This window comes from Buteo buteo, chromosome 9 (genome assembly GCF_964188355.1).
Source record: "Buteo buteo chromosome 9, bButBut1.hap1.1, whole genome shotgun sequence".
Classification (NCBI taxonomy): domain Eukaryota; kingdom Metazoa; phylum Chordata; class Aves; order Accipitriformes; family Accipitridae; genus Buteo; species Buteo buteo.
The window spans coordinates 21,153,691-21,175,426 of NC_134179.1; the positions used below are offsets into that span (position 1 = coordinate 21,153,691).

General features: G+C 41.8%; 1 protein-coding gene across 1 annotated transcript; it reads left to right on the forward strand.

The window, feature by feature from the left end:
- Positions 1-4,567: 4,567 nt before the first annotated feature.
- C9H6orf58 (chromosome 9 C6orf58 homolog) lies at positions 4,568-18,751 on the forward strand. The gene is made up of 6 exons (XM_075036691.1): positions 4,568-4,889; positions 10,197-10,283; positions 13,900-14,084; positions 15,274-15,407; positions 15,854-16,092; positions 18,564-18,751. The coding sequence occupies exons 1-6, from the start codon at positions 4,568-4,570 to the stop codon at positions 18,749-18,751; spliced, it is 1,155 nt and encodes a 384-aa protein (XP_074892792.1).
- The last annotated feature ends 2,985 nt before the right edge of the window (positions 18,752-21,736 follow it).

Below are 21,736 nucleotides of genomic sequence, written 5' to 3' on the forward strand. Positions count from 1 at the left end.
ATGTACTTAACCTGCACAATTAGGCCCGATGGCGCACACGACTTTGGTGGGACTACCCCCTGTGCTGCCCAGCACTAAATAAACATACCTACTTTACAATCTCACTGATTGTGGAGTCTGTTTTCTGCACGTCATAGGCTTGCTCTTAAATCAATATTTTTTATCTTGCTGGTAATTCATCTTTTAATATTAGGAATTGGAACTCTGGAAACATTGGATTTACACTTGTCTTTGTAGCCATTTATCCAGTCATTCACGCAGCCAGCCTCATGGGAAAATGACTGCTTCATCTGCGAAAGAAAAACTGCATATGGTAAATATCCCACCACAGCTATGAATCTGATATTTCCTAAAATAGGAGCAATTGGATTTGATTTATTCATTATTAGTTTATTTAAATTTAACTTTATTTTTTGTGCTACTGTGTATGCCCAATTCAGTAGATTGCTTCTGTTAAAAAAAAAAAAAAAAGACAATGTGAGTATTTTATTATGACCACCCTTCATCAACAGGATTTATCAGCACAGTTTAAAGCCTGAATTGTCAGGATCTGCAGCACAGGTTACTCTTTCTGGTGAGGGAAGATCAGCAGACAACATGGGAAGGCTTTTGCAGACGGGAGAACAGGATTGATAGGTAACATGAGAATGATGGTTTCCAAAGAAGGAGAAGCTTTAGGTCCAAGGATGTATGGAGGAGCCAGGATATGAGGACGGTGCACCTCCTGCTAGATCCACCACACACACAATGTAACTACCCCTCGGATGCCTGATGCTCTTAGCACAACATGTGTTGCTGCATTAGTGGTAGAGTCCACTCATGTGGCCATGGCCTGTGGCTGATGACCTCACAACCTCATCTAAAAGAGGTGAAGTGGCAATTTAAAATCCCTTTTATAGCCCTGTCACGGGGTTTTGCTGGAGGACACTGGAGCCAGAGAAAGCCTCCCTGCCAAATACCAAAGGCCTGGGACAAAAAGAAATAGATAGTCTGTTCAAAGCAATAGACATAGCTGCAGACCATAGCAACAGAGATTGGTAAACAACCTAAATATATTCACTACTACAAGTTTATTCAGTGAAATACATGAAGAATACCTTTAGCTACAATGTGGTCTTGTTTTCCCTGGAGCCTCTCGCAATGGAGCAGCACTCACAATCACTGGTGGAAGTGTCTGGGCATGAAAAAAGGGTGCCAGGTGACAGGGAGGCTCATCCAGACCAATATCCCATCTAAAAGAAAATTATTTCTTCTTCCCCTTAGGACATTTGCCCTAAAAGAAAGAGGATGAACCCTTCCTTTCAGTGCTGCTTTATGTGACTGAAGGATAGTAACATCCCCAGCTTACCAGAAGGTTTTCTCACCTGCAAAGCTCTGGGTCAGTTCTGAGTTCATTCCAGTGAGGGTGCTCATGACTCTTCCTCACTGGCTTGCCAGTTCCTTCCTCGGTGTGTCCCATCAGGACTAAAAAACTTTATGTTTTGATAGTTTGGGGATTTAAGCATGGGCTGCCATTTCTTCTTATAGTCACCTTAACTAATCTAATTGGTGCTCATCAGCTTTTCTGTAGTTATCTTGAAGCAAACTCTGCAGCCCAGCTGAAAACTACAGTGTTGTCTCTTGAAACTTGACAACAATTACATATCAGACCTGAATTTACCATCTATCACTACCTACAATCCTTTCCAAGACCTGCTTCAGTTACAATGTCTGTAAGAGCACAGCCGTACTGACTAATTGGTAGAGTTATTAAAAGACAGGTGAATAGAATAGTGATGCTGACATTACTTAATTTTCCATTTATTTAAAATGCTGACATCCCTGAAGGGATGCTATGACTCAAGACTAGACAACACCACCACTCAAGTCCAATTGACATCACATGAACCCTCCTCTCACGCTGCCCAGGGCAGCAAACCAACAGGACTGGATTCCAAGCTGGAAACGCCAGTGCAGAGATTTCTCAAAGGAAAGCTGTTGTCCTTAAAGTCTTACAAAAACTTCAGCAACTTATTTGCCCACACAGATAAATGGGAAAATGGTGTAAGAGCTATAAAATTAATTATAATATTTTGCAGGAAAAATATTTTTATTATATTAATTAAAAACTTATTCTTACTCTTTAAAGATTAACTGGGTTGTTGAAGTCCTTTCATTACTGTAATAAGGTAAAAGGCTCAAACTTCAAAAATCGAAGGAATTCAGCAGTCTGTCTAGTAGATGTATTCTTATTTTACATTATTTACCAATTAGTGCACAGCACAAACCTTTTTTTTAATCAAATAGCTCAAAAATGTATATAAGGCAAGCATTATGTCATTAATTTATCTTAATTCTTTATTATAAGTCTTTTGAGAAAGTATGTTTTTGCATCTAGACTAGTAATGCATATTTGTATGCCTGCCCAGACTGGTGTTAATAGGGTCTGCCTTTCTAGATGGCAGAGCAGGAGGACAGTTTTTCATACACAATAAAATTCTGCACAGACATGGAACCAGTCAATTTACTACATGTAATCTGCCATGAGGATGTAAGTACATGGCATCTCTGTGAAAAATGAAGATGTTTATTCACATCTCTTTACCTTAGGCACCTAAAGTGAAATCACTCATGTAATATGAATGACCGGTATCTCTCACTAGGACAATTCAAGCTCTCCCCCTTGACTATAGAAAGGCAGACAGAGTTAGAATCCCAAATTGGACACTTCTTTCAGTGATGGTAAAAATAACCCCCAGCATTACTCACTCCTTAATGTTCCCAACTAAAATTTCTGCCATAGTGTGATTACGACCTTTGTGCCTTTTATTTCATAGAATCACAGGTTTCCTCCCTGTATCTTGTGCCCTAGCTAATGTCTTTCAGCATCCTTTGCTTTTCAGGTAAGTCTTGCTGCCCACTACCTCAATTAAAGCCTAAATATATGTATATATAAAACCAACACAATTCTTGGCTTTTAGCCTCCAGATTATTTCATAGAACATCTTCTTTGAAGAAAAAACAAGTATCTTTAAAAACATTTCTGAAATTATTATATAAAAGTAAGTAAAAACAATATTGATTTTATTTAATCTCAAAGTATTTTTCTATGTCTAAACCTGTAATTTCAACTCCCTCTACAGTCAGTCAAAAGCAATAAATCTCTCAGTGGTGTGTTTTAAACAAGTTATGTTCTGGACATACCTGATTCTCTGCTTTGGCTGTCAAGGGAATCTACATAGCTAGGTTAACGTTTAAATGTCCACAGTTAGGTTAGATAAATCCCACCCATGGAAACTTAATGAAAGAAAAACTTTATTAATTGAAACCTCTGTGAGGCAGCATGACTAGGAAAAGTGTTCTCAGATCTGTGCTAATCTCTGTTGAACACTGTTTTTCAAAAGCCTTTTGGTTTCTGTCTCAGTAGTGGAGACAAAAATAAAAACTGACCGTTGAAAAATTATGCTATTTACTAGAAAGTATCTTTAATAAATAGAGAAGATGGAAATTTTTTTAATTGAACTGATAGATTTCTTTTAAATTTACTGTCAAAAGTTTACAGCCAATTTTCACTTGCTCTCATCTAGGGTTTAAAGTACTTTAAGCACACAAAGCCCAACCAAAACTCACATAATTACTTCAAAGAAAATGGGCATTTGCAATTTTTCTCATGCAAAAGAAAGACTACAGAGATAACAAATGATGTGTTTGTTTGCTGTGTGCTCTCTTGTAACCATTGCTTATCTGAGAAAAAGCAGCTGAAGATTATAAAGTCCTAGAAGTAGGTGAGGTGAAGGTAGCTGGATGGTTTCATTTCTGTTGGAGTGTAACTTAGATACTGATTTCATCAGTGGAGGGGTGGCCTTCGTATTACTCCCTTTGGAGTCTACAAGACCATGGAAGTTTAGCAGGAGACTTAAGGTCTTCATAATGACTGTTTCCACACAAGACAAACAACCACTAAAAACACAGCTAGCTGGGTGCTGCAACCAGGCTGATTTAGCTACTTCCAATGCTCTTATGACCTGAAGGCTGCAGGTAACAGGCAACTGTCCCAAAGCCAAAAGACAAAGGTGCCAATGGCAGCACCTGCCATATGTCACTGCTGCTCCTCAGCTGGCACCTGGAGCTCTCCTAAGAGCACCTCAGCCCTAACCCTGCCTGTGCCTATTTTGGGGTGAGCTCTATGGCATTGCTGACCCTTCTTTACCCAAAGGAACTAGGCAGGGAAAGGGAAGGTGAGAGCTAGTAAGAAACAGAGAGACAAAAAGGTTGACAACACAACTGTACAATCAGCCCCGTAGCACCTCAGCCTTTTGGGAGAGTGGGTATACGTTGTAAGCAGCATAGATTTCAACATTTTCTGGTCAGACTGATCTGTCTTAGACATCTGTTGCTGCTCCCAGATCCCATGGGGAGGACAGAGCATTACTCACAGCTCGCTGATCTGGCAAGTCCACGTCAGGGTCACTGGAAAGAGGGAAGGGAGCTGGAGACCTCTGCATCTGAGTCACCCTTTTTTGCCCAGCCCTCACCTTTCATGATAAAAGCCCTGCAGGCACAAACACCTGGGTCACAAACCTTCACAATGCGGCCCTGCTTTGGCATACATACTCTTCTTATAGTGACTGTTACCCTGAATCCAGTGACTGCCGCAGCACAGAGTGAAAAAGGTGCCACCGGAGAAGATGCCTATCCCCCTCTGTGGGACCTTGCACCTGAAAACCTGCTGGGTTTCCTAGTAAAGGACAACAAGATTGTCATCAATGCTTGGAACTATCAAGAACGACTGGGAGTGTATAAGAACTTGCTAAACTCTTCAGCCAAATATTTTACCACCTTTGGATCCCAAAATTTTGGCAATATTCTCTGGGGATTACCATTACAACATGGGTGGCAATTTCGTACAGGTATGAATTAAGTCCTTAAGCTGCTGGAACAGCGAAGTGTTTGCCAGACCCACTTTGGGTCATCCTTTCCAAGGTTTCTGCCTCACAAGCCCAGTATAGTCTCAGATGGTGTAAATTTTGACATACTGAGCTAAGCTGCTAATTTGAAAAAGAAATCCTGAATGAAGGGAACACCCTTGCCTTGTTGAGCAACAGCTATTAAATGTCCTAACAGAAAAACGTATTGCTACACAGGACTGGTCAGAATCCAGAAGATCTATGGTTTAGATCAGCAATGTTTCAGTTAGCTGAAAATCTTTGTAAAGATATTCACAGTTGTTCCTGTTTATATTAGGTAGGTTTCAGGGCCTGCATTCTGCAGTGCTGTTCTTAAATTGCTAACTAATAGGCTTTTTTTGGTTGTTTATGTTATGATCTTCTATTGGTGGTTTGAGTTTCATTTCTAATACAGATAGTTGAAAGTCCACCTGTCCGTCTGAGAATTTGTTTCCATTTGCTCTTTTTGATCAGTTTAGGAGTAGCCTCATTATTTTCTAAACATGTGTTTTACACAAAATTAAAATTTGTTCTGTTTGTTGGTTTTCTTTTTGTTTGGTTTTTATTTTGGTTTTTAAATTATGTCTAAATTCTAATAGCTCATCCCCCCAAAGCTGGTTGTTACCTGGGGCAGTCATTCTTGTTTGCTTGTTGGCCATGCCAGGGAAGCAGATACAGAAACATGTGTGAAAGGTCCCTTGAGGCTAAGGCTGCAATATCTTATCGAGGGCTTTATCAGGGAACGTGTTCTACCACACGCTGCTTCACATGCAGCAGGCAGTGAAGCTTTCCATTCAAAGCCAGAGTTGACTTGCCTTGTTCTAGCAACCAGGGGAGGTGGAGAGAAGAGAATAAGAGTCAATCATGTTTTCAGGAACTTTTTTAGTAACAAGGCATAAGCAAATGCATCTGTCTGCCTGTTGTTTTCTCTATTGGTTTTAGTCTGTAGTTTCATGAGGTGGTGGTTTGGCTGAAGCTGTATGTTTGGAAGAAGACAGAGGAGCTGCAGCTGGTGGAGAAGGAAGGCTGCCAGCATTTAGTCGCACCTAATGGAAAATAACTGCTAAGTCAAAATGAGGAAAAGGAGGTAGAGTAAGCAAAATCCAAGGAGGCAACTAGCTGGCAAGCAGACAGCAGCAAGAAGAATTTGGCTGGAGTTTAGGGAAGCTTTTTCCTCTTTCCCTTCTTTATGTATAGGAAAAGAAAGAAGTTGAAGAGGATGGCTGGTGCAACAGGAGAGTTGACCCAATGTGTGGCAGAGGCAAAGATGACTGGATGCAGAAGCTACACTTGAGTGGCGACATGCTGGAAAGGATCTAGTTATGTAGTGTGGCCTCATCCACAAAGTGAAGATGTGCCTGGTTGCAGTGAGTTCCCAAATAGAGATGAGGGACACAGTAGGTGAGAGGAAGGTTTGCACCTGGTTGCACAGAAAGGTAAAGATCTGCTGTCACCAGCCAAAGAGTCGTAGGACTAGTCCTTACGCAAGGAGATATATTTTTGAAATTACTTGATTAGAAGGTTAAAAAATAGTAGAAGGAGAAATATCACATGGCTGGAAAGCATTTTACACTAAAAAATGTAAGAAGTTGAAGGTTGACTGGATAAGGGGAAAAGACAGACATAATTTTGGTGCATACAATAGTGAGGTTAGCAACTGGCTAAACCTAATACTGATAGGCAGCTGGGCTAGATTAGTGAGGAATGACTGAAGCATTTGTATATTGACATAATAAGCTGGAGCAAATGAAAGCAGGATTTGAGTTCATCATGCCAGACAGCAGATCCTTGAAAATACTACAAAAACTGTTGAATTAACAATTAGGTCTGGTTATGAAAGTTATGTTGCTGAGAAAATATATTTTTTTATATGGTCCTATATAAACCATAAAAAGCAAGTGAAGCTGCTACTTAATAAGAGCAGTACAAAGATTTGCAACAATCTACTCATGGACATAAAATGGAATCAGTACTTTGCCTAAATTTACAGTAGAGACAATGATGTTGAGACAGCATAGCTGGTAGAAATGAGGCTGCGGAAACAGAAATTATCACTTGGGAGATGGAGTTAAACTGAGAGTCCTACCTACACAGACTGAGGAAACTGGATATTTTCTACCCGCACTTGGAAGAATTGACATATAGATGTACAAATCCAGGAGCAATAACTTTAAGAAAGCTTCAGGTGGTATTGTATGTCTGAAGAGTAGGAAAGGTTGTACCTATATTGAAGAAGAAGGAAAAATGGGATAAGGACACGATAATATTTCTTTCTCCTACATCAGCAGTAGATGAGACATTAGAATAAGTATAGAGGAAAGAATATTTAAAGACATGCAGCTAAACAGAAAAAGGCATAAAGCACAGCTTATGTGAATCAAAGGTAGTTTGTGTAAGACTAACTTGATACCTTCTTTTATAAGTGATGTTTTACTGAAGTCGAGAAATGCATTTCTTCCCTTTGTAAAATCAAAGCATAGAATCAAAGTTTTTAATGACACTTTACAAAATAAGAATGAAACAGGGAATTGTAAATCTGGTAAAGGAACACCTGAAGGAGAATTGAGGGACTAGTGTTGCTAAGGTAAGTTTACAGCTAAATGGAGGATATGCTCAGAGTTCTTCAATTATCATTCTTGAGAACAACGTCATTTAGCTTTTTCAGTAACAACCTTGCCACCAAAAATATACCAGAGAAATTTGCTTATGAGATTGCACATAGTTGCTAATGACATACATGCTAAACACATGGGAGGCACTGTCAATACAGAGAAAGACACAAACAGCTTGGTGTTATGAGTTTGTGTGGCGCGGGTTTTTTTAGTGGCGGGGGAGGGGCCACAGGGACGGCTCCTGTGAGAAGCTTCTAGAAGCTCCCCCGGCTCCAAGTCGGACCCGCCTCTGGCCCAGGCCGACCCAATTGGCAACAGTGGGATAGCACCTCTGGGAGAACAGGTTTAAGAAGGGGAACCGGCAGTGAGCGGGGGGATCGGAATGGGAGAGGCACCCCTCTGCAGATCCCGAGGCCAGTGAGGAAGGAGGGGGAGGAGGGGCGCCTGAGGAGGTGGATGTCCCTGCCGCCCGCGGTCAGACGGCAGGATGTGTCCCTGCAGCCCGTGGAGGTCCACGCTGGAGCGGAGGCCCCCCAAGATGGCCGTGACTCCATGGGAAAGCCCGCGCTGGAGCAGCTGGTGACTGAAGATCGGCCCGCGGAAAGGACCCACGCCAGGGAAGTTCGGGAAGAACTGAAGCCCATGGAAAGGACTCACGCCAGGGAAGTTTGTGAGGAACTGCAGCCCGCGGAGAGGACTCACATTGGAGAAGTTCGTGAAGGACTGTCTCCCGTGGGAGGTACCCCATGGTGGAGCAGGGGACAAGTGAGGAGTCCTCCCCCTGAGGAGGAAGGAGCAGCAGAGAACCTGTGATGAACTGACCCCAACCTCCATCCCCGTCCCCCTGTGCCTCCGGGGGTAGGAGGTGGAGAGAACCGGGAGTGGAGTTGAGGCGGGAAGGAGGGAGGGGTGGGCAGAAGGTGTTCTAAGGTTTGGGTTTACTTCCTAATATCCTTGTTTTGTTTTGATTGGTAGTAACTTAAATTGATTCTGTTTCTTCCCTAAGTTGAGCCTGTCTTTTGCCCATGACCATAAGTGGTGAGTGATCCCTCCCAGTCCTTGTCTTGACCCACAAGCCTGCCTTTAGATTTTCTCATCCCACTGTGGCCGGATGGGGGGAGTGAGCAAGCGGCTGCGTGGTGCTTTGTTACCGGCTAGGCTTAAACCACAACACTTGGATAGACCTGAAGACTGAAATAACAATCATGTACACAGGGAACAGGAGGGACCAGAGAGAATAAAACTGGTGTGTAGACCTGGAAGTAGAGCTAGTGCTTCCAGCTCCAAGTAATTAATATGTAGGTTATAATTATCACTGATAATGCCTAGGACTTTTCATTTTCTGAAAACACCTAGGCTAACAATCTTTGGTAATCTAATGTACAATTCTTTTGCAACATTTTGTCTTCTTTTTCTTCTTTTCCTTTATCCTTCCCATTCATTCCCTTTGCGCACCAGTGAACTACTGCTGCCTATTTCTGGTGCCCTGTGTGAAAGTAGAATCTTGGAGAAAAAAAAAAAAAATCATCTTTCTGTAAATATTAAAAAATACCATTTTTCATTAAAAAATATCCTGTTGAACTGCATTCCTCAACACTGCAAATTCATGCCCTCAGTGTTCTGCTACTGAAAGATATAGGCTTGAGCAGCTAGCATGTCCCAAAGCACAAGCTCTGTCCAGTCAGCTAGAGAGGATAATTAGGATAATCTGTATGCACATGGTTCATGATCATCTCTTCTTCTCAAGTAAAAAGTATCAGAAAATTTGGTTAGGTTTTTAAAGAATGTAATGAGGTTTAGTTCTAATCTGACAGAAATGATAGTGTCGTTATTCAGCTGACTTGTCAGACAGTAAGTGCTCTGCAGGGCAGAGTTTGGGAGCTTCTGGAACAGCTCAAGTCATTGGACCTGACCATGGTGATTTCACGTCATACTCTTAAAGCAGACTTCCTGACTCACTCACATGACTAATAACCACATAATGTACACGTACGTTATGCTTTCAGGAATTAGGCTGTTTCTCCATGTCACATGTTTAAGGTAAAATGTGCCTTACATGCTGTCATGAATAATTGTGAAATGTCTTGCATGTTTGTTACAGCACAGATGCTTGAAAACCCTGCTAATCAGGTACAACAATGTTTGCATGCTTAGCTTCACAGTAAGGCCATGTTTGTATGCATGATTAAACAGGAAGGGATTCTGTATCACACAACGCAATTAGATGAGACAATTACTAGCACATTTAATTTGTACTATTCTGCTTGTTAAGCAGCTCTCTTACACTAGCAGCCCTGCATCCATTGAAAACGATGCATCAGCTATACATGTGTTTATGTCCATATGTGTGTGTATATTTAGAGCTCTATAAAAATATCACTGCAATGTCCTACTTTCAGACAGTTCCATAAATTTTCAGAATACATTTACAGTGAGGAACTGTAAAACACAATCAAATTACAATGCACTGCAGAAGTATTGACTGAGAAATTCAACTACTCTAGGAATAGTAGTTTATGAAGCAAAACAACAGTAATTCTTCTGCTTCTCTGAGCAAAATGGTGCATGCTTTACTGCTATATAATTTTTTTATCTCAGAGGGATTTCTTGTGTGAAAAAAGATTGAGAAGTATTTGGTGTATTATTTCATTTGATTCAGGCAGATTAACAGATCCTTCCAGTGTGACTTCCTGTGGCCATGAAGGTGGAGACCTTTTGTGCATATCTGTAAGAAGCTGGTGGTCCTGTAAGTATGTGCTGTTACATTGTTCTTCTCCAAAACATGATTAGTGTCGTAGAAGGCAGTTTAGAATCTTTCTTCCCCTTAGACTTCTATATTACAAAGCAATTTCAGTGCTACATAATTCTCCATTGAAAACTTGTAGCAAGACTCCTAAGTGTGAGTGACTAAATGAAAGTTAATTGACATTGATAACTTATTTGAGGAAGGAAAAAGATGTCAATTTTCAGGCTTAAAAATGTTTGCATTGCAAAAATGCATGTAAAAATGTGTGGGAAACACCATGACGGGTATCTCTATTTGTAGACATTGGTAGAAATCACAGTTTTCAATTACTCCAGAGCAGATTTGTTCAGCTTAGATGCTGGAACTTCAAATTAAAACTTGGTGTGAGAATGTCAGGCAGGAATCTCTGTGGTTCTTGCATCACCCTCGGTAATACAAATCTGACAGGACTTTTCTCTCTTCAGTTGCACCTCCACAACTTCACTGTGGTCAGTAGGCTACACAGAAAGAAATAAAGGGAGACTTTGTGCCCATGATACCCAAATAACTTCATTATCTTTATTACACTGACATTTATCCAGCAGGCTTTCAAGTATTCATCTAAAATTTAGTTAATACTTCGGCCTGGTGTACATGAGCTATGAGGCAATTTCTGTTCACTTTAATATTGGCTTTGGAGTTCTAGTAGGTTGAAATTCTGTTAAATTTTTTTCATTATTCCAATGAGTAGCAACAAACTGAAGTCACAGAGAAAATGTAAAGATCTGAAGTTCTATCGTCAGTGCTCCTGATACTTTCAGTGTTTTCCTCTTTATCTCTAAAGACACACATCCAGATAATTCAGTCTTCCCCAAAATGGAAATATCCAAAATTCTTGCATGCTTTTGGTAATTCAGGCCATTCATATATTGCTGTGTTGAACTGGAGGGATCAAGTTAATGCATGGTTTCTCTTAGTCTGAGATACACCAGAATTTCATTTGTAAAAATGTCTGTCATAGGTGTAACAGGAGAGTGGCTCTATCCATTACACCTAAGCAAATGTGCATTGCAGGAAGCAACGTCATCTCAATGATAGTGGTATCAAATTTGGAACCACCTTTGCACTACGCAGTACAGAGAAAAAGCAAAGTGTCAAACTCTACTGAAGACCCTGGTGTGAGCTAACTCAGCCATATGTGCTGTTGGCATCACTCCTGGTAGATGTGGTAGAGCACCTTGTCCTCCCATGGGACATAAGGGTAGGTCCACCACCAGGATCATGGGAGAAATAATAGTGTATGGGACAGGATACTATAACCAGGTTTTTACATAGAAAGGAAAAAGCGGTTATAACCACTGCTGGCTAAGAGCTTTGTAGAAGAGGAAAGAAAGGAATCTGGAATGCCACATGCAACTCAAGGGTATCCATTTATTGTTGCGCAGGGCAGCCCAATGAATAACACTTGTAGCATCAATACAAAAAGCAGCAATGCTACAGTGGTCTCTGTCTCAAGTGCAAGAACATGTGTAGCCTATTTCCCTCTGGTATTTTTACAGCCTATATGGAAACACACTCCTCAAACCACAATGCATACCTAGATTTCCACAGAGTTCATCTTACAAGGCATTTTCTTCTGAGCCCATAAAAAACATAAACAACCATTAAATTGTCTCATTTGATTAATCAAAAATATTTAATTAATTTGCCTACACAAATTGTATATCCCAACCAGTCCAAATAGAATGCCCCAAACAATGTTTTTGTTTCCATTTTTCAAAAGCTGAATGAACATATTATTTAAAAAAATAATTCCCTTGTTGTTCTCTGATCTGAGTCAAAGTCAGTATTTTTGGAGACTCAAACTCGAACTCTGACTCTTTTAGAGAGTTTATCTTCTATTTTTAAAGAAATGGAACTGACAGATAGGGTGGGACAAAGAAAGACAAGACCAACCTATAGAATACAGTCATTACTTATGTCTAAAGGCAATGAAATGATGGAAATCTTCATTTTTTAAGGAGTTAAAGCCCTTGTAAGTCCTCCAGTTTAAATATTCTTTCCCCTCCTAGGGAAGGGAAAGCTTCATATTCTTTTTCCTGTAGCACATTTTGCCCTCTATCACTTCTGTGCCTTGCTCTCTCAGCTTCCCTGCTGGCCTGTCCCAAGTCCCCTTTTCACCAGACCTGCTGGCAGGTTTCAGCGAATGGCTCTGTCCCTTCCCTGCCACATGAGTGCTTTGGTCTAGAGACCCTTTGAATGAAGCCTCTGGCTGTGACCCAGCAATTAAATGTATATATCTTCAACTGAACAAAGGCATAAGCATATGTGGCAGTGCATCCGTAACAGCATAGAGTAAATTTCAAATATAAATTTAGAGTAAAACCAAAGCTCAGTGTGATACTCCAACTTCAGTTTCCCATTTCTGTGGATGGCTAGCACTAGGTGCTCTGTGGCAAGGTGTCACATGCAGTCCCAAGCAAAAAGGGTCATTGCATAGCCCTGTGCAAGCAGGGGACGTTCCTGGAATAGAAACCACCACATGTACTTTCTCAGTGTTTGCATTCCTGCTCTTTACTTACTTCTAACCACTGCATGTTTCCTTCATACTGATTTTGTTGCCTCCAGAAAATGTATAAAGTTAGCCTTAATTTACCCTATTGCAGCAGGAACATGCAAAAAGTCTTTCAGACTGCACAGAAATGTCTCTTACTGTTGTGAGGGTGCAAGTGGTTTTGGCTGGCCTTCAGGGCAGCCCTCTGTGGCACGAGTAGTCATATGAAGCCAGAAGTCAGCTTAAATCAGAAACTCACATTTAATACAGCCCAGGGTGTATGAGACTCTCCCTGCTTAAGAACTTCAGCCCTTTTTACCTAGAATAATATTCAGTATAGTCCTTTTCTGCATTATTTTTCTGCCCTCTGAGTCACCCAAGCAGGTACCAATATGTAATGTATGCAAGCCCACTGAAAAGAATGTAAGTACTTTCTGATGTGAAATCCAGGTTTCAGTACCTCTCATGAAAATAGTGAACAAGAAGCAAGACCAAGCTTAGCAATGACTCCCAGTGCGACACTGTCTTCTTGTGACTTGAGATTTTTCCTTTGCTATTCTGACAGGCCAGACCTTTCCTCCTGAAAATGAGCAAAATCTTTTTTAAAAGCAAAATTATTATTTTCCAGTAAAATATCACTAGTATTTACCTTTTCCTTTCTTATATGCCCATGATGCACAGAAGAGGTTTTTTTTAATGAAAACAATATTCACAGAGTACCCCTTAGTCTTTCTGTACTTAGCTTGCAATCAATATTTGAGAGACTTTTGATGTCCTGTCCATGACAACCTATAAAGATCTAACTTTTATCGGTTGTTTGTTGTTTCCTGCAAAGTATAGGACACTGTTGGATCATGCATGGCTATTAAAGGACAATATATAAATGAATATTACAAATCATATCTAAAGCAATACAGATATCATCATTAGTGCATTTCAGTACATATGTCCCACCGCCAAACACAGTTGTATCAATGGCAACTTCAAACGGTAGCATTTGGTATGGGAGAGTGTTCGTTATTCTATGCAGGAATTTTTATTTGCTTGTGGTTAATACATCCTTCTTTTTCATTATTGTCACAGGTATGAATTACTACTTGGCTGTCATACCCTTTCTGGGGGCAGTGGAGGCTGGCCTCTTTGGGCAGCTGCAGTACGAGATAGAAATATTGCCACCAGAAGAGCGAAGAGCTGATTTCTGTTACAGCGTTGCCGACTGCCGATCTCGCATTCCCAAGCTCATGGATGACTGGAAGGCCTATTTTGAAGTAAATCATTTTACTTTTTTTTCATATTTTATAGGAAAGGATACCAGAATATCAGCTTTAAAAACTATTATTACTGTTATTTTTAAGATTCAGAGAGCTTGCTTTGCTTTCAATAACAGCTTGATATAAAAGTAACAAGCAGGAAAAATGAAAAGCGTAACGTAAAGTGAGTCAGAGCTAAGAGGGCCAGGGTTTTTACAGGTTATGGATTTTTTCCTTCCTTCAAGATAATTCTGTATTTTAGAGTCTATCCCAAGAGACTGTTTTGTTAACAGTTAAATTTGTATTATTCTTATACTGCTTATGTTAGCAATGCAAAATAAGCATGCGAGATAGAACATTACTCTTGAAAAATGGCCTTGCATTGGTTTTATAGGGTTTAGTTATTCCTTCGAATATCTAAAAATCTGAAAATGCTAAAACTTCATGCAGAAGGACACTTATTTATGCAATTAGATATTATCTTTCCTCCTCATTCAGCTCTTCCCTAATCTCAAAAATGACAATATTTCTTACTTCAAAGTTCAATAACTATTTTTATACATAGGTTTCTATATTCAACATTTTTGTTGGTAAGCAAATAATTGATAATGATCAGAAAATTTAAACCATAAGTCCCTCTTGGCAAGTGTGAGTGAAGGTAGAGGTTTTAGGAGCAAGACTGGGTTTGTTATCTTAAGACTGTTTTTCCTAAGCAGTATGTTTCAGAAGTTATTATAAAAGATCTGCTTCTCAAATAGCCATAATGATAACCATTAAGGATAATTTCCAAAAAATCTTCTGAAAGTTGTGGTCGAAAGAGTATAAACAGGTTTTCAAGGAATCCAATATTTCAGCACAGAAGCTTCCATGGCACTTAGATACAAAAGTCCACTAAATTATTGTGGCAGAATACCTATTTAGGTATTTATGTGGATAAAACTGTTGCTCTGTTAAAGTCAAAGAATGGCAACTCCTGTTAACTTCAGTGGGGATATGTATTAACTTTATAAATCTATATTAATCACCTTTTTCTCCTTATGATAGACATTATAGTTTCTTATAAAGCAGCACATTCTAACTACCCAAAAGCAATTTCCCTTAGCTTGCAAGCTTACTGTTCTGTGAGGTATGTACCTAAGTCTAAAAAATTCATTGGGTTTAAACCTCTCCCCTGTTTCTCTGTCTTTTTTCCTCCCTGTTGCTGCAGTATCTGTTATCTACAGGACACAAAGCCGTGAGCCCTGCAACCTTCTCCTCCTTCAAACTGGATGATGCCCTCCGTCTCATGTGGAGGGCACACATCGCCTCCATTGCTTACGCGCTGCCCAAGTTCCAGGACAGGTACGGGGACAAGAGACGTGGCCAAGGGGGATCTTCCCATCTGCATGCCTCTTTGGAAGTATCCCAAAAAAGTCCACATGATCTTTCTTACTTCAGGCCTCTACTCTTTAGGCTCCACTCTTCCTTCCGCTGTCTTGCAGCCTGGGATGACCAGTGAGAGATGGCTGCCCAGGCTGCGATGGGCAGGCAGGCTGTGGGCTTAAAAATAGATGCTGATTCCTCTCTGGGAGCATGGGCCTGAGTCAGGAGCTGTGTTTAATCTCCGCCGGGGCAGCGATGCCAGAAGAAATTATGTAAAAAGTGATGAAGGAGGTTGTAAGTCACTGTGTCCCTGACACCACTCAGGATTTTACACTGAACAAAGCACATTTGGGATAAATGATCAACTACCGTGGTCTACAGGGGATTTCAATTATCTGTTACATTTTTATTTTGATCTCTTCCAGCTTAAAATATCTCTCTGATCCAGAAGCAAATTTTGGTGAAGACTGGGCTAATGCTGTGGATTTCATTGCAGCCACACACTTCTCTACAGATTTCCTGACCACAAACAACTTCCAGGCTTTTCTGCCCCAGAGAATGCTTGTTGAAGGGGATGTCCTCCCATCCATTAGTGACTTCAGTCCACAGCAAAATAGAATCCTGCTTTCAATGAGAACTCTTCATAAAGCAAATCAATTAACAGGTATGAGCCCGACCTACAAATCTCTGTAGTTCTTAGATATTTAATATCTTGTTCCCTCTTTCAATACCTTTCTCCATATGAACACAGTGAATTTTGATATAAAATAGTATAAACACTTCCTAGAGACTAACAGCAAAACAGTAAAGCTAAAAGTACAACCATAAGTAAACAACACACCAGAGAGCAAATGCAGTAGATGGGATGACACTGAAGATAAGCATTGAGGATTTCCCATCAGACAAATGCATCTTTTGTTGGAGCAGATGATCTTACTTTTTTCTCCAGTTTTCACAGGATCTTTAAAAACACAGACACCACTTTGTGTTTCACCAGTTAAATCTGAAACAATTAAAGCTGTAGATAAAATTATTAGATCAGTTGAGGTCATTACAAAAAATGGGCAAATGATGAATATCATCTGTCCCAGCAAAACCGTATCCTTAGACAATGCTGGCCTCTCCACGTTCACTAAAATAAGTTCTGCATCGCCATCTAGCGGTGAGACACAGAATTGCACGCGCCTGAGGTTTCAGTTCATTCGTAGGTATTGCTGGGTTGGATATTTTTGTTTGTCCTTTGTGAAGTAAAGTTATTTTGAATCTTTAAATGAAAATACAGTATAAAAATGCACTGAAAAACTAGTATCCAGAGCCATGGCAGTTGTTTTGTGATCCTCTTCTGCCCACACAGTTCAGTGAAAATTTTCTCAGTAGCTGTATTTGTAGCTGAAAAAGATGCGTAATGAAGCTACTCAGTGTTACAAAAGAGCATCCTCGCATCACAGAGTGCTTCCCTCATACCTTCCACGTAGCATGATTCCTCGAAATCTGAATAAGGATCTTAACAGCTCTATCCCGTCCCTGGTAGTCTATGCCAGAATTTCAGGAAACAGTTCAGGCTTTCTTGACCTACCTGCAGGAGGGGAGGGGGGCACAGGAGGGAAAAGCAGGACTAGCAGGGCAGCAAGGAGGGAGCAGAGCACCAGGGCAGCAGAGCAGATGAGAACAGCACTGGAAGGAGAGAGGAAAAGAGGCATGGATGCTGAAGATGGTAGAGGGAAGGAAAGAGAGGGATGACGAAGTTTCATGCAGGTGCAGCCATAATGAAGTCCATAGCTGAAATCCCTTGCTTTGCAGACAGGAGGTTTCCCTGACTATGCTTTGAAGGGATGGGCTTTGCATTCAGCTGGGACTTAAGTGCCAGTTAACTCAACCTGGTGAGTGATTTGCAGATCAGAAAAGGAGCTTTAAACCAAATTTGACTTGTGTCTGCATCCACAGCTTCAGTGGGGACCTGAAACACTAGATCTTATTGACACAAAACGCAGATGACAAAATGTGACATACTGTTTTTGTAGAGTTGGATTCTTAAACCTTTTAAACACATCCTGTGAGATGCAGAGTCCTCTTCTGGTGCTGCAAACTTCAACAGCAGATAGAGGGTCTCGGTACCTCTTACAATGTGACCCTGTCCAACCGAGAGTGAGATTTGATTTCTTGATTCACAGTTTGATTACTCTTTATTTTCCTCTAGCTACCTCTGCCTGTCCAGCAAGGACCTGTATTGAGAGAATGCTCTGCTACCTCTAAAGCTTCTTGCCTCATCAATGGTCAGAAGCTTTTTTTTTTATGCTCTGCCCCCCACTGATATCTGAAGGCAGACAGGCAGATGCCTTGTTATTTGAGACCTTCCCTGCTGTCCTAACCTTTCCTGTGGTCCTACTAGGCAAAAGCACTGTTTTCTGCCTTCTCCTCTTAACTCCTCATCTCCCCAGTACAATACCATACAAAGTCAATTCTTCACTGTTGCCATTTTTATATAAAAAAACATGTTTTGGAGGAGAATCATCTCCTCTTGGTTTTCTAGCAGACTTTTTTTTACCCTCAGATTTCCTGTATGGACCCTCTACCCACTAAAAAGATTAGCACTTAGAGGAGTAGGGAGCAGGTAATGACTCTCCTGCAAACTAGTGCTATGCTGGACTGGTCAGGCATACTTCTTAGAGAGCCACTGCTTATTGCGTGGATGAAAGTATTAGGATCATTTTGTTCTTTAGGTTGAGGCCTTAGCTGGCAGAGAATGCAAATTCTTAGTTGCTTTAGACTAAAACCAAAGGCATGCATGATTGTAACTACCAGGCTACTGTTTCATAAGCCATGAAGCTATGTGCAATTGCAGACCAAGACCTTAACATGTGTCTTCAATCACTTTGACTTCCAACACTGGTGATGAGGGAACAAGCCCAGCTGTCTGTCAAAACAAAGATCCTGAGCTGAATGAATGGCCTGTGTCTCCCTACACATTTGTAGGCAATTATTACCCCATCGGCATGCTCCAGCTTTGTGTACATTTCACTGTCCACAGGAGAGCAGTGGGTATTTGTTGCCAGACGTGCGCTTTGTCCCTTGTGTGCTGTGAGCTGCGTGTGCTCCGTGTTAATTTGACAATGTCACGTTGTGTTTCTTTCCAAGGAGGATTGCTGCTGAAGGTCTGGCAAAAGGCTATGTCTACCGAAGCAGGAAGAAAAATAGGCCGAAAACTGATTGAAGACTTGGCTTCGAGCCAGAATTTTGACCCAGTGGGAATATATAATGATTTGAAAGGAGCAGATTTGACAGCGCTCACTTTCTTGAGAAAAAGGAGTTCCAACATTGATTGATTTAATCTTTTAACAGATATGTGTATGTCTTGGTAATTTCTTACAGCAGGGTTTCCCGAGTCTGCCATGTCTGCATGTCTCTCATGTTGAATCAATATTTTTGTACTTAATTTTCCTAATTAGCTCATGTGTTTAACTCATTTCCTCATAAATAAAATGCCTCACAGAAAATCTTACTTTATTACTTTTTTTGGGCTTTATAAATAATATGTAATTATTGGAGACAAGATTAAATACAAGCAGATTATATCCTGTTTCAGACTGTTTTTTTCCCTGTATACAGGGATCCCACCAGATATGTAACTACTCAGGTCCTTGATGGTCTATAGATAATAATCCAAAACTTTTCTTCGAAGTTCTGGTACAAAACCAATGCCTCGACTGCTTCCCGCCAAAGTCGTTATTTTGCAGATCGCCTGCAATCAAATTCGAAGCTTTCAGGCTTAGCAGATTAAATACTTGAGTACAGATGGATTCCCTTGGTATGCTGCTTTGTAACAAACACCTAAGTGCCTCGTGGTACTGTGGACCCAGTCCTGAGAAGTCCTGAAGCAAATGAGCTTATTCTGTAGCAGCTTTTCCATGACCAACAGAGATTTCTGGCGTTTGATTCCATTCACTTACCTCAAGGAAACATTGAACTATCTATCGATTTATGTGACTACATAATCTGTATAACCACAGGTTACTTTTCTGTTTCCCCGTGCCTAACCCTTCTTGTTGCAGCGTGCCATACGTTAGATTTGATTACCGAGGAAGAGATGCGTTTGCGCTGTTTGCACTCCCAGCGCCTAGCGTGCTCTGACCCAAGCACTGATCCCAGTCGTCTGGGTGATAACACATACAGGGAATTACTTATAACAGCTTGCCGTGACAGGTTGTGGGGAAGCGGGGCAGGGGTCCTGCAGGCAGCCAGGGCTTGAAGTTTCTTAGGAAATCTGCTGACTCGGCTCCTCCGTCCTTATGAAGGCCTCCCATAGCGAGCAGGCGTGGCTGGAGTTCCCTTGCCGTGGTGGAGAGGGGAGGACGGCGATACAGCCGCGGCCTGCTGCATCCCAGCAGGTTACAGCTTGCCGTAGAGGGTACTGAAAACAGACACGGCCCGCAGACTCCTGCGGCAAAATGAGGGAAAGCAGCTTCGCTTTGCTACCGCTTTCTACCCGCCCCGCGTTTTCGGTTGCACCGGCATCCCGGTGGGTAACGCCGGCCCATACCCCCCGCTCGGAAGGAGAAAGGCGCGTGCCGCGGCGTCTCCCGCCGCCCACGGGAGGCGTCTCCCACGTCGCTCCGCGCGCTCCCCCTCTGCCTCTCCTGGCGGCGGCCCTGCGGGCGGGCGGCGGCCGAAGGGCTTCGGCGGAGGAGGAGGGGGGAGGCTCGGGCTTCAGCTGGAAGAAGCTCCGGCTGACTCGGCAGCAGCCCGGCAAGGGCCCTTCCGGCAGGGCCCCCGGCCGGCCCCTGCCCGGCCGTGCACCGCTGCGCAGCGGCGAGGCAGCGCTGCCTACCCCGGCAGCGCTTTCCGTTAGAGACGGCCAGGCGGCGTCCGCCCGCCGGGCGCCAGGGCCGCGGTGCCTCTCTGAGCTGCCGGTCCAGGGGCGGGCAGCGAGCGGGAGAAGCGACAGCTCCTCGGGAGTCTGCGCACCTCCCGAGCTGTTGGCCGGGTACCCGGGTAGCCGAAGGAGAAGGAAATGGTTTGCGCCCTTCCGTGCCACTTTCCCGGGCTGACGGGTCCTTTCTCCCCAAACTTGCGCGGTGTTTGAACCGCAGATTAAGAAGTAATTATCAAGACATTGAGCAGGTAAACACTCTGCTGTCCTTTAATGTCCCGGGACAAAGGTTTTAATTATTCATTGTCATTTTATGGGTAAACTCTTAATGTACCATCATTACCTAACAATTTTCAAAGGAAATACATTAATGAGTTCTAAGAAAATGTGGGAGTTTTTCCCTCAATTACCTGGTTCATAGATCAGAGTAATTAGATTTCAACAGACTTTAGGTGTAATCTAAAAGTAATTACCACAGCTGCCAGCTGTTAAAATATTAATTGTGCTCCAGAAAAGTTTGGAAAAAAAATTTGACCTTTTCTGTGGTTAACTTAGATATAACCTAGGCTGAACTTTGAGAAAACAAAAAAGAGCTATTAATGCAAATAGGGAAAACAAACTTACAAATTGCAAACTGCTGCACTTGAGGGGATATTTGTAACACGTTTTTGAAAAGCAAGTATCTCCTTACTTGAATTTATGGTAACATTAGGAAACATTTCAGTATTTTGAAAAAGAACCATCTTGCTCAGTACAGCATCAGGCATTTAGGTATTTCAGACACTTTGTCGGAATCCAGCATGCCAACCACCCAGGCAAAGGCTTTGGAAACTGGCCAGCAATCGCACTTTGGTCGTTGATGCACACATAGAAGTTTAGATGAAACATGGGATGGTGGATTCTTACAGGGAGAGCAGACCCAGGTATCTTGAAACAGAAAAGACGCATCCTAGTGAGAAAATATACAGGTATCAGAAACTAAGCAGAGAGAAGTGTATCAAGAGAAGGCAGCACAGGTATGGTAGGATGTCTCTAGAGAAGGATGGGAGAGCACTGCTAGTTAGAGCTAGCAAAAGCTGACAACTACCAAAGTGGGGGTTTGCCCAGCAAGGGGGCCTTACAAAGTGGAAGCGGTTTTGTTCCTCGGCATTTTTGTGGGGTATTCAGCTCTGTTCTCACGCCTTTCACACATGTAATCTCTTTACTGAGGACTGCTTGGCATTAAGCAGAGCCACATTCTGTGTCACAGAGGTGCTATGAGAAGAAAGCATAAACACAACCGGCTGCAGCTCTGGAGAGCCAGGAAGTTAAACTTCTGTACATGCTTGCAAATAGCCAGCCTAAGGGGACTGAGACAAACAACATTTGAGACAGAAAGAGAGAAGATTAGAAATGGATACATGATTAAAAAAGGATTTGGGAGAATAAAAATCCACCAGGA